This window comes from Coregonus clupeaformis, chromosome 26 (assembly GCF_020615455.1).
Source record: "Coregonus clupeaformis isolate EN_2021a chromosome 26, ASM2061545v1, whole genome shotgun sequence".
NCBI lineage: Eukaryota > Metazoa > Chordata > Actinopteri > Salmoniformes > Salmonidae > Coregonus > Coregonus clupeaformis.
Window position 1 is genome coordinate 1,116,110 of NC_059217.1, and position 14,251 is coordinate 1,130,360.

The window sequence follows — 14,251 nt, forward strand, 5'->3', positions numbered from 1 at the left end:
TTGGTTTTTGCTCTGACATGCACTGTCAACTGTGGGACCTTATATAGACAGGTGTGTGCCCTTCCAAATCATGTCCAATCAATTGAATTTACCACATGTGGACTCCAATCAAGTTGTAGAAACATCACAAGGATGATAAATGGAAACAGGATGCACCTGAGCTCAATTTCGAGTCTCATAGCAAAAGGGCTGAATACTTTTAAATAAGGTATTTCCGGGTTTTTTTATTTTATAAATTTGCAAACATAAAAAAAATTAACTGTTTTTGTGTGTAGATTGCTGAGGATTTGTATTTATTTAATACATTTTAGAATAAGGCTGTAACATAACAAAATGTGGAAAAAGCCAAGGGGGTCTGAATACTTTCCGAAGGCATTGTGGTTCAGCACAGTATCTACAGTTGAAGTCGGAAGTTTACATACACCTTTGCCAAATACATTTAAACTCAGTTTTTCACAATTCCTAAAATTTTATCCTAGTAAAAATATCCCCTGTTTTAGGTCAGTTGGGATCACCACTTTATTTTAAGAATGTGAAATGTCAGAATAATAGTGGAGAGTGATTTATTTAATATTTTATTCTTTAATCACATTCCCAGTGGGTCAGAAGTTTACATACACTCAATTAGTATTTGGTAGCATGATCTTTAAATTGCTTAACTTGGGTCAAACGTTTCAGTTAGCTTCCCACAATAAGTTGGGTGGATTTTGGCCCATTCCTCCTGGCAGAGCTGGTGTAACTGAGTCAGGTTTGTAGGTCTCCTTGCTCGCACACGCTTTTTCAGTTCTGCCCACACATTTTCTATAGGTTTGAGGTCAGGGCTTTGTGATGGCCACTCCAATACCTTGACTTTGTTGTCCTTAAGCCATTTTGCCACAACTTTGGAATTATGCTTGGGGTCATTGTCCTTTTGGAAGACCCATTTGCGACCAAGCTTTAACTTCCTGACTGATGTCTTGAGATGTTGCTTCGATATATCCACATTATTTTCCTTCCTCATGATGCCATCTATTTTGTGAAGTGCACCAGTCCCTCCTGCAACAAAGCACCCCCACAGCATGATGCTGCCACCCCCGTGCTTCACGGTTGGGATGGTGTTCTTCTGCTTGCAAGCATACCCCTTTTTCCTCCAAACATAACGATGGTCATTATGGCCAAACAGTTCTATTTTTGTTTCATCAGACCAGAGGACATTTCTCCAAAAAGTATGATCTTTGTCCCCATGTGCAGTTGCAAACCGTAGTCTGGCTTTTTTATGGCTGTTTTGGAGCAGTGGCTTCTTCCTTGCTGAGCGGCCTTTCAGGTTATGTCGATATATGACTCGTTTTACTGTGGATATAGATAATTTTCTACCTGTTTCCTCCAGCATCTTCACAAGGTACTTTGCTGTTGTTCTGGGATTGATTTGCACATTTCGAAACAAAGTACGTTCATTTCTAGGAGACAGAACGCGTCTCCTTCCTGAGCGGTATGATGCCTACGTGGTCCCATGGTGTTTATACTTGCGTAGTATTGTTTGTACAGATGAACGTGGTACCTTCAGGTGTTTGGAAATTGCTCCCAAGTATGAACCAGACTTGTGGAGGTCTACAATTTTTTTTCTGAGGTCTTGGCTGATTTCTTTTGATTTTCCCATGATGTTAAGCAAAGAGGCACTGAGTTTGAAGGTAGGCCTTGAAATACATCCACAGGTATACCTCCAATTGACTCAAATGATGTCAATTAGCCTATCAGAACCTTCTAAAACCATGACATCATTTTCTGGAATTTTCCAAGCTGTTTAAATGCACAGTCAACTTAGTGTATGTAAACTTCTGACACACTGGAATTGTGATACAGTGAATTATAAGTTAAATAATCTGTCTGTAAACAATTGTTGGAAAAATTACTTGTGTCATGCACAAAGTAGATGTCCTAACCGACTTGCCAAAACTATAGTTTGTTAACAAGACATTTGTGGAGTGGTTGAAAAACAAGTTTTAATGACTCCATCCTAAGGGTATGTAAACTTCCGACTTCAACTGTATGTTGCACCGAACAGGTTGTCTTTTTGTAATTGTTGTATTATTCCTGCCTTTGTAAGGGCCCTTTTTCTTAACTTTGCCTATCTCACTAGTCTCTCCTTCTCACTCTCCTCCATCCCTTTGTCCTCTTTCTCTCAGGCATCCCCCCAGCCAGTGGTACAGGTACATTACAGATGTACCTGTTGGACATAAACGACAACGCTCCTCGTGTCTTCCCTCCAGAGGTGGAGATGTGTGAGAAGCCTGAGCCCAATGCCATCAACATCACCGCCAGCGACTCCGATCTGACCCCTAACGCCGGCCCCTTCGCCTTCGAAATGGCCAACCGGCCGGCAGACGCACGCAGGAACTGGACCCTCACACGCCTCAATGGTTAGTCTGTCTGTGTTTTATCTTTCCCCTTCTTTCTTTCTCTCCATTTCTCTATCGCTCTCTCTCAATTGAATTGAATTGAATAAAACCCATTTTTATTGCCATGACAAAATAACTTGTTGAACATTCTCCCTCATCTTTCTTTCTTTCTTTCTTTCTTTCTTTCTTTCTTTCTTTCTTTCTTTCTTTCTTTCTTTCTTTCTTTCTTTCTTTCTTTCTTTCTTTCTTTCTTTCTTTCTTTCTTTCTTCATCCTTCCCTCTATTACTCTCTCTCTCTCTCCATAACTCTCTCTCGCTCTCTTATTTCCTGTCTATCGCCGTCTCTTCATTTCTCTCTTTGTCCCTAAAACTCTCTACCTGCATCTGTAACTCCCCACACACTCTCTCCCCCTCTCTCTTTTCCTCCCCCTCTCTCTCTCTCTCTCTCTCTCTCTCCTTTTCCTCCCCCCTCTCTCTCTCTTCCTCCCCCGCTCTCTCGCTCTCTTCCTCCCCCACTCTCCCCCCCTCTCTCTCTTTCTCTCTCTCCCCCTGTGTGTGTGTCCCTATCCCAGGTGAATATGCTCAGATCAGGCTGCGGATAGGTTTTCTGGAGAGTGGTATCTACGAGGTTCCTATCATCATCACAGACTCAGGCAACCTGCCCATGTCCAATACATCCTACCTGCGGGTCAAGGTGTGTCAGTGTGATCCCCATGGAGATTGTGTAGACATGGAACGCATAATCGCTGCAGGGCTGGGCACTGGAGCCATCATCGCTATCCTCATCTGTATCATCATACTGCTAGGTGAGTCTGGTTGTACATACACATGTAGGACAGGCTTACCCACACACTCAAGCAGACTTGCACACACCCACACTAACAGCACACAGCCATATCCCCTGCCTTATCTCCCTCATTCTCCTATCTGGGTCTTTTTATAGCTCCAGTACACTCTCAGAAATAAATGTTTGGATTATTTGTTCCTAAAGGGGGACAACTGCTTGTCACGGGGGTGGTACCATGTCCTCCTTTGTACTTTTAGTTATACTGTAGGTACATAATTGTACCCCAGTACATACCTCAGATAGTACATTTCTTTAGTGATGGAGAAATGAAGCTTCCTGAAGCGTTGAGATTTTCCAACCAATTGTGTCGGAAATAGGTTCATTACTCGAAGGCTTTGATCAACACAGTGTACACTAGTGGCACCTGCTGGTCAAAAGAATTTAGAGCAGCCAAATTATTATAGATGACGTCCCATACCCTGTAGCGCGTGCTCAGCGTAGCCTTTTTCTCTTCTACCAAACCAATCAGGTGGTTGTTCGACGAAACGAAGCTTCGGACGCCATTGATCATGTGCTTCTGATTAAGTGATACATGCATCGGCACACTGCTTCAAAGTACACTGCTTAGCAATTTTGACGCATGCCTCGGAGCTCCGGCGTCAAACGTAACAACACTACCTTTCTCGACAGTTAAAAAAGCATGCTCATTGCCTTCATATTTGACCGACTGGCTCAATTTGGTCTAATGTAGCAAAATTTGAAATAGTGTTTTTACATTGGATAAAAGTAGAGACTCAGAGCTAAAAAATGGTATATCATACACTACAGTTGAGGAACAATGGGAAAGTAATTCTGATTGGAAAGTTGATCAAATTGTAACCTCACATTTTAGAAAATGGCCCTTGAATGTTTTGGTACCTACTGGAGAGCTCTTCTTTGTCTACACCCATTCAGCATTGTTCACACCCTTTCAAACTTTAGCCCCACCCATCTCTTTAAGGATTCACATGTGAGGCTATGTACTAAACAACAAAAGATTTCAAGACTAAAGGCTGGCTTATACTACGGGTGTGTTCGTAATTGTAATCTGGAGTGCCAGAGTGTGCTCTAGGCGTTCGTAAACTCAGAGCATTATCAGATTCGTTGTTTGTAAATTCAGAGCGTTTTGCTCTCGGAGCGTACAGAACGAAACAAGTCACATATAGTACCACCACAGTTACAAAGCCATTTGTTCCTTTTAAATGGCAAATATGTACCTCTACCATAGACCAGTTAAACTGGTACAACACTTCCACTCAAGGGTGGCCAAACATAACTATCTGAAAGCCACACCCTCACTAAGCCACGCTGCCAATATAAGTAGCCAATGTGCCTTGTCTTTTCGAGTTGTAGAGTTACCACTCATGACTGTATTTGTGATGCCGCACGCGAACAGTGGGCAAGACAGACGTTACTACTTCACAGGAGAGGCATTTAAATAAATAAAAAAAGTGTTTTCGTCAAAATGCTTTTTTTTGTTGCAGAAATGCCTTTTTGAGCAAATTAACTTGCATGTGCCGTAAAAACAAACTCGTATGTGATCTGTAATTAAGAATAACATGTAAAATGACGAAGCAGTTTAGCCAGGGAACTTCTGTCAAGTGTGTCTCACGGATCAAGCCTGTCTATCAGTGCAGCCGACCCCTTATTATAGCGGGCACCATGCCTTCTCAACTTAAAATGCCGATACTCCGAGGTCATTGAGTTCTTTTGAAATCTGTAGCCTATCTCTGCTGTGCTGTATCAGCACAATCGACAGCGCCCTACAGCAATGCTGTTTTGGTAATGATATAGGCTACAAGGTCATTCACCTATTACAAACAGCCTCTGTGAATGCAGCCGTACACACAGCTGTCTTCCCAAAATAATGCAAACTAAATGCTGAAAGTAGTAGCCTAGTTATTCATGCATGCGAAAAAAATACTGAATAGCAGTTTGGCTTAGAATACCGACAACTATGAATCCGAACGAACAAATGAATGCGAACAGAACAAAACAGAGGTAGGCCTACCAAGTAGGCCTAGTAAACAAAATATATATATGTAGGCTAGTTAATGTAACAATAAATAAACACAGTAAACAAAAGGTGAATGGAGATCCAAATAACCAAAAAATAGCCTACAGCCTACTACAGTGAGATGCAGCCATGCACAGCTGCCTTGCCAAATAGAAAGGCCTATAGGCCTACTTCAAACATGGAAAATCATGCCGCTCATGAGTTCAGCAACACCTTGTGAAATGGCACATTACACTTCTGTGGATAAAATTCGACCCACGCAATCCATTTACAACCACGAAAACCAATACACTGATTTTTGTTGTTGTTGCTATTTGGAACCTAAAATGGTTGAAGGAACCTTTTTGGTTCCAGGTAGAACTCTTTTTGGTTCGATGTAGGACCCTTTCCAAAGAGGAACCAAAAGGGTTCTCCCTTGAACCAAAATGGGTTCTCCTATGGGGACAGCCAAAGAACCCTTTTGGAACCATTCTTTCTAAGAGTATAGGCTACCAAGAAAACCATAATAGAATGTATCTATTTCTATGATGAAACATACCGATATGTAGCTATACCCAGGGGCGTAATTTGGGGTTCTTGCATTGGAATTATATTAAATTATGCATATATCACGCTATACTACAATAAACATAAAAGTTAAAATGCCGAGACCATTGAGTGCTTTTGAACAAGAAGTGACAGGTTGGCGCGGAATCTACGCTGTGCTTTATCAGCGCCATGGACGGCGCCCTACACACTAAGCAAGGCCGTTGTAAACCTAGGCTGGCTAAGGAAGTCATTTTGCCATTCCATACCCTAGGTTTTTCCTGAAATGACACTACTGGATATACCACCAATATTTTGATAAAAACCAACCAGCTGGATTGTTTCTTACCTTTTCAGAAGAGTTGCAGCATTGTAGGGTATGGTGCTAAACACCTTGCCAAGTTCATTGTCTTTTTGGAGACTATATTCCAAAAAGTTCACTGCCCCCCTCCCCTCCTCTCTTGGCTCTATTGCGTCCAATGTCCCCCTCAGTGGTTGCTGGTTTGAAACAAGGAACTCAATAATGTCCATAATCACAGACAAATACATGCGATTTCTTGCCAGCTGCCCATCATTAACAAGTGTTGACAGCGTTGTTCCCATAGCACGTCAAACTAGTTTTTCTTTCCACAGTGCAGTGTATTTCAAATGCTCTTTGCTTGATGCATTCCTAGCAAATCATTTGGTACTATCAATAGCATTCTTCCAGTTAGAATACCCAGCTTGGATGCAGGCCTTGTCTGCTTTAGCGTTGGACCCTACACAGAACTTTCGACATGGGAAACAAAATGCCGCATCTGCAGTAACTGAGTATTCCATCCACTCTCTACCTATGAACTATACTGAATAAAAATATAAACACAACATGTAAAGTGTTGGTCCCATGTTTCATTAGCTGACATAAAAGATCCCAGAAATGTTCCATATGCACAAAAAGCTTATTTCTCTCACATTTTTTACATCCCTGTTAGTGAGCATTTCTCCTTTGCCAAGATAATCCATCCACCTGACAGGTGTGGCATATCAAGAAGCTTATTAAACAGGAAAGTAACTGGAATTTTGCAGCCCTACCTGCAAGTCACATAATACTGGCTTGCAAAGTGTTTTGTAATTCCTATTGTAATCCAGCCAGAGTTAGGATACAGTTGGAATATATTATTATTTTTTTTTTTTAAATAAAATGTTTTTAACACAATTTCACTTGCACAGCTCATATATTTACATCATCATATGTACACTTTAAAAACTGCATAATATGTATTAAAAACAGCATTGAATATTACATATATTAGTTTAAAAGTATGTGTTGTTAACTAAGACAAAAGTACTTTTTTAAAATATCCAATCTGTAAAGCCATTAAAAAATGTTTTGAAACTTGTATCTCATTATGGCATGTGGTGAAATAAGTATAGCCAGTTATAATTGTAATGGCTTAGCAGATAATAACAAAAGAAGAACAATATTTACATGGCTCAAAGAGAAGGAATATAATATCTATTGTCTACAGGAAACTCATTCAACAATTCTAGATGAAGTTGCGTTGGGCAAAGAAACTCAAAAGGGGTGATGATATTAATTAACAGTAATTTCGATCCGAATGTGCAAATTGTCCAAACAGATACGAAAGGTAGAAGGATTATTTTAAATATGTTATTGGACCATAAACAGCTACAGTGGGGAAAAAAAGTATTTAGTCAGCCACCAATTGTGCAAGTTCTCCCACTTAAAAAGATGAGAGAGGCCTGTAATTTTCATCATAGGTACACGTCAACTATGACAGACAAAATGAGAAAAAAAAATCCATAAAATCACATTGTAGGATTTTTAATGAATTTATTTGCAAATTATGGTGGAAAATAAGTATTTGGTCACCTACTAACAAGCAAGATTTCTGGCTCTCACAGACCTGTAACTTCTTCTTTAAGAGGCTCCTCTGTCCTCCACTCGTTACCTGTATTAATGGCACCTGTTTGAACTTGTTATCAGTATAAAAGACACCTGTCCACAACCTCAAACAGTCACACTCCAAACTCCACTATGGCCAAGACCAAAGAGCTGTCAAAGGACACCAGAAACAAAATTGTAGACCTGCACCAGGCTGGGAAGACTGAATCTGCAATAGGTAAGCAGCTTGGTTTGAAGAAATCAACTGTGGGAGCAATTATTAGGAAATGGAAGACATACAAGACCACTGATAATCTCCCTCGATCTGGGGCTCCACGCAAGATCTCACCCCGTGGGGTCAAAATGATCACAAGAACGGTGAGCAAAAATCCCAGAACCACACGGGGGGACCTAGTGAATGACCTGCAGAGAGCAGGGACCAAAGTAACAAAGCCTACCATCAGTAACACACTACGCCGCCAGGGACTCAAATCCTGCAGTGCAAGACGTGTCCCCCTGCTTAAGCCAGTACATGTCCAGGCCCGTCTGAAGTTTGCTAGAGTGCATTTGGATGATCCAGAAGAGGATTGGGAGAATGTCATATGGTCAGATGAAACCAAAAAATCAACTTGTCGTGTTTGGAGGACAAATAATGCTGAGTTGCATCCAAAGAACACCATATCTACTGTGAAGCATGGGGGTGGAAACATCATGCTTTAGGGCTGTTTTTCTGCAAAGGGACCAGGACGACTGATCCGTGTAAAGGAAAGAATGAATTGGGCCATGTATCGTGAGATTTTGAGTGAAAACCTCCTTCCATCAGCAAGGGCATTGAAGATGAAACGTGGCTGGGTCTTTCAGCATGACAATGATCCCAAACACACCGCTCGGGCAACGAAGGAGTGGCTTCGTAAGAAGCATTTCAAGGTCCTGGAGTGGCCTAGCCAGTCTCCAGCTCTCAACCCCATAGAAAATCTTTGGAGGGGAGTTGAAAGTCTGTGTTGCCCAGCGACAGCCCCAAAACATCACTGCTCTAGAGGAGATCTGCATGGAGGAATGGGCCACAATACCAGCAACAGTGTGTGAAAACCTTGTGAAGACTTACAGAAAACGTTTGACCTGTGTCATTGCCAACAAAGGGTATATAACAAAGTATTGAGAAACTTTTGTTATTGACCAAATACTTATTTTCCACCATAATTTGCTAATCAATTCATAAAAAATCCTATAATGTGATTTTCTGGATTTTTTTTCCTCATTTTGTCTGTCATAGTTGACGTGTACCTATGATGAGAATTACAGGCCTCTCTCATCTTTTTAAGTGGGAGAACTTGCACAATTGGTGGCTGACTAAATATTTTTTTTCCCCACTGTATGGCTCATTAATCGTTACGGACCAAATAATGATGATCCATGCTTCTTTGACAATATATATAATACATTATCAACCCTGCAAGCAATTCAAGACTATATTATTATGGTGGGAGATTATAATACCGTTTTAAATAGCTCAATGGACCGTAAAGGAAATCACATTACAAACAATCACCCTCATGCTCTTAAGGAAATTGTGAATGTCATGGATACATTAGAACCAGTAGATATATGGAGGCTTAAATATCCTGATCTAGTGAGATATACATGGCGGAGTCGTCTTGACTTCTTTCTTATGTCATTCTCGTTGGCAACAAAAGTTTAAAAAGTGTTGATAGGGGACAGAATGCGGTCGGATCATCATATAATTGGCATATACATTACTCTTACTGAATTTCCACGTGGGCGAGGCTATTGGAAATTTAATCAAAACCTATTGGATGATAACTTGTTTTTAACTAGGACAGAGGAATTTATAACTGATTTATTTCCGACATAACATAGGTACAGCAAATCCCCTTATTGTATGGGACACCTTTAAATGTGCCTTTAGAGGCCATGCAATTCAGTACTCATCTCGAAAACAAAAGCAATTTATGTCAAAAGAGTCCATACTAACAAATGAAATAGAAGGTCTAACAGAACAGATAGATAGAAATAAAAACTGTAACAATAGAGGCTCCGAATAAATTAGCATGTTTTAACCACTCCTATGTAAATGGTAGATTATCAGACACTCAAGAAGAAGGTCTGATTTCATTATTACTGAAACAGGATACAAGTGGAAAATATAAAGATCCAGTCCATTTAAAAAATTGGAGGCCCCTTACACTTCAGTGTTGTGATGCAAAAATTCTAGAAAAATGTATAGCGCATAGAATTAAAAAGGTATTGTCGGACATTATTCATTCTAATCAGACAGGTTTTTTACATGGACGAAAAAAAATCCAGAAAAATGCATGTCAAAAATGTTATAAATTGATTTGCATTTTAATGAGGGAAATAAGTATTTGACCCCTCTGCAAAACATGACTTAGTACTTGGTGGCAAAACCCTTGTTGGCAATCACAGAGATCAGACGTTTCTTGTAGTTGGCCACCAGGTTTGCACACATCTCAGGAAGGATTTTTCCCTCACTGTATATATTTGCGAGAAATAAAAACTAATGGGGGATTGGAAATGATGCAGACAATTACATTGATGGAAGTTACAATCTATCTGCAATATTAAAGCTGGTCTACCCCTAAAAAAAAAGAAAAAAGAAACAAACCCCCCTCAAAAATGTGCACATATGATTTCAAACAAAATTATAAAAAATATAAGACATGGATAACATGTTAAATATTAACTTCGTTAAAAAAGCTGTCTTCGGTCCTTTGTATATGAACGGGGTGAGTCCTTATCAAAAAAGCCTCTTCCGAATTAACTACGTACCAATCCGTCAAGGCCCAGAGGAGACCCCTCCCCTAGGCGCATCGCCCTAGGCGCCACAGCGCTGTCAGGCCTTGGCCGCTGGGACCTTAAGTGTTGTGGTGTCGATGCCACCTTTTGTTCGTACCACGCCAGGGCGTCAGTGGCTACCAAAGACACGTGAGGGTGAGCCAGAGCTTGGTGAAGGCCTTCGGTGGGATAAGCCTTCGGCCCACCCCATATAGCACGAGCTGAACAGTTGGAATATTTATTCACCCGGAACCTGCATTCATAAAGAATGTCAGGGTTAGGAACACTATGAGGAGACTATTTAACCCAAAATGTATGTATGTTATTTATCTTTGTGTAGCATAAAATTCATCAATCAATCAATCAATCACTGTACATACAAAAGCAGATACTAAAATCTACCTGTAGTAGAGCATGCTGGGAAATATAATGATCATAATAATTACGGTACAAATGTGCCTTTTTAGGGTACCACCCTAGTGACAAAGCCGTTAGTTCCTTTTAGGTGGCAAAATTAATCATTTTACCTTATGGTGGGTATTAAGGGTATTGAGGGTACACACAATATGTTTGTACCCTGGGAAACAGAAATGTACCTTCACGTTGTATTCCTTTTTTTTGAGAGTGAGTGTGATGATTGTACATTTATATAAAAAATGTGGGGTACAAATATGTACCATTATACCCTTTATCCGCACATGTATCCTAAAAGGTACCGAACAGTGACATGTGAGATCATTATGTGTACCTCTGAAGGTACATTGTGTGTATTTTGACCTTTTTTTACCCCATGGGACAATACCATAACCGTATTTCTGAGATCAAATCAAATTTTATTTGTCAAATGCTGTGTAAAGAACAGGTGTAGACTAACAGTGAAATGCTTACTTACGGGTCCTTTTCCAACAATGCAGAGTTGAAAATAAAGATACAAAATCTTAAATAAAAAAATAGAAATAGTGACACAAGGAATAAATACACAGTGAATAACAAATAACAATAAAGAGTAAAAATAACATGGCTATATAAAGAGAGTACCAGTACCGAGTCGATGTGCAGGGGTACGAGGTAATTGAGGTAGCTATGTACACATAGGTAGGGGCAAAGCTACTAGGAAACAGGAGAGATAATAGACTGAGCTAAAGCAGCAGCGTTTGTGGAGTAGTAGTAGTAGGTGTGTGTGTGTGTGTGGCGTCAGTATGCATGTGGGGGCGTGCGTTGTGTGTGTGTGTTGGGGTGTCAGTGTAAGTATGTGTGAGTGTGTGTCCAGTGTTTGTGCATAGAGTCAGTGCAAGAGAATTCGTTTTAAAAAAGGGTAAATGCAGGTAGTAAGGGTAGCCATTTAAATAGCTATTTAGCAGCTTTGTTTAGCAGTCTCATTGCTTGGGGGTAGAAGCTGTTCAGGGTCCTGTTGGTTCCAGAGTTGGTGCACTGGCACTGCTTGCTGTGTGGTAGCAGAGAGAACAGTCTATGGCTTGGGTGGCTTTTACCTTTTTTTGGGCCCTCTGACACCGCCTGATATAGAGGTCCTGGATGGCAAGGAGCTCGGCCCCAGTGATGTACTGCGCCGTACTCACCACCCTCTGTAGCGCCTTGCGGTCAGGTGCCTTGCAGTTGCCGTACCAAGCGATAATACAGCCAGTCAAGATGCTCTCAATGGTGCAGCTGTATAACTTTTTTGAGGACCTGAGGGCCCATGCCAAATCTTTTCAGCTTCCTGAGGGTGAAGAGACGCTGTCGTACCCTCTTCACAACTGTGTGGGTGTGTGTGGACCATATTAATTCCTTAGTGATGTGGACACCGAGGAAATCTAAGCTCATGACCCGCACCTCTTCAGCCCCAACGATGTGGATGGGGGCATGCTCACCCATCCATTTCTTGTGGTCCACGATCAGCTCCTTTGTCTTGCTGACGTTGAGGGAGAGGTTGTTGTCCTGGCAACACACTGGCTGCCACGTCTCTGACCTCCTCTCTGTAGGCTGCCTCATCGTCGACAGTCCTACCACCATCGTGTTGTCAGCAAACTTGATGATGGTGTTGGAATCGTGCGCGGCCACGCAGTTGTGGGTGAACAGTTAGGACAGGAGGGGACTAAGCACACACCCCTGAGGGGCCCCCGTGTTGATTGTTAGCGTGGCGGATGTGTTGTTGCCTATCCTCACCGCCTGGGGGCGGCCCGTCAGGACTCCAGGATTCAGTTGCAGAGGGAGGTGTTCAGACCCAGGGTCCTGAGGTTGGTGATGAGCTTAGAGGGGAATATGGTGTTGAATGCTGAGCTGTAGTAAATGAACAGCATTCTTACATAGGTATTCCCTTTGTCTAGGTGTTTGAGGGCAGTGTGGAGTGCAATAGAGATTCCATCATCTGTGGATGTGTTGGGGTGGTATGCGAATTGGAGTGGGTCCAGGGTGTCTTGAATGATGGTGTTGATGTGAGCCATGACCACCCTTTCAAAGCATTTCATGGCTATAGATGCGAGTGCTACAGGGCAATATTAATTTAGGCAGGTTAACTTGGTGTTCTTGGGCATGGGTACTATGGTGGTCTGCTTGAAACAAGTTGGTATTGCAGACCGGGTCAGTGATAGGTTTAAAATGTTAGTGAAGACACTTGCCAGCTTGTCAGCACATGCTCTGAGTACGCATCCTGGTATTCCGTCTGGCCCTGCGGCCTTGCTAATGTTAACCTGTTTAACCCTGTCTAAGCTGGTGGAGGGGGGTTACTACTAAGCTATATGGATTTTTTTTAAGAAGGTCATACCAAGGATCATTTTGCTATTTGATTGTGAATTTTAAGACCTCTTGAAGTATCAAAAAAATATATATAAATAAATTATTTGATGAAAAATTGTATTTGGCCTTACTACTATTAGCCCATACAAATGCATTGAATAACAGATTCGCTACATGGAACAACAGATAGTCCCCCCAAACAAATCTGAAGGAAGTTTGTTTTGAAGTGTCTATCCTATATCTGAGAGATATAATAAAGAACAGGAAACATTTTATTCTTTATTTTTTTTTTACATGTATTTAACCCCATATTTTGGTCACTAAACAGTCTCCATATATACTGTACTTCCATTCACTTTTTTGACTGGTACCGGGGGACCTTCAGACAAGTCTTGTGAGGCCTGATATGTACGTGTTCGTGAGAGTCTTGCCTTTACACAGAGGGGTCATATTAGCGTGTAGCCCAAACTGTTCGGATGCTACAGACAGAAGTTGGCAAATCGGCTGTACCGACTTCAGACTAGTCCCAAGATGCTTGTGGGGGTCATAAAGCAAAACGGAGAGTCTCATCTTTCCATAGAGGGGTCATAATAGTTTCTAGGCCAAATAGTTTGGACGCTATAGACGATTGTGTGAGAACACCGATTTTCGGGATGTCTCATGGTCTGACAAACACCGCTCTAGCTCTGTCACCTTTCACCGCAGATGCAGAAGTGTTATATAGGTGAATGCATGACTGCTACTTGACCTTCCTATGACGGTGCCACGTTGAAAGTCACTGAGCTCTTCAGTCAGGCCATTCTACTGCCAATGTTTGTCTATGGAGATTGCATGGCTGTGTGCTCGATGTTATATACCTGTCAGCAACGGGTGTGGCTGAAATAGCTGAATCCACTAATTTGTAGGGCTGTCCACATACTTTTCTACATTTAGTGTCTCTCTAGCTTAAATTGACAGATTTTTATGGGGATCTTTTATTACGCTAATTCGATTTCCGTGGGAGCACGGACATTGACCTTAGGGGGTTAAATGTCTTACTCACATCGGCTACGGAGAGCGAGATCATACAGTCGTCC

General features: G+C 41.4%; 1 protein-coding gene across 1 annotated transcript in view; it reads left to right on the forward strand.

The window, feature by feature from the left end:
• Positions 1-14,251, forward strand: part of LOC121540493 (cadherin-2-like) — an 82,768-nt gene that overhangs the window by 54,002 nt on the left and 14,515 nt on the right. Inside the window, exons 12-13 of the mRNA XM_045207697.1 lie at positions 2,163-2,396; positions 2,948-3,181. Of these exons, the coding sequence (XP_045063632.1) occupies positions 2,163-2,396; positions 2,948-3,181 (468 nt within the window). The remainder of the gene's footprint in view (positions 1-2,162; positions 2,397-2,947; positions 3,182-14,251) is intronic.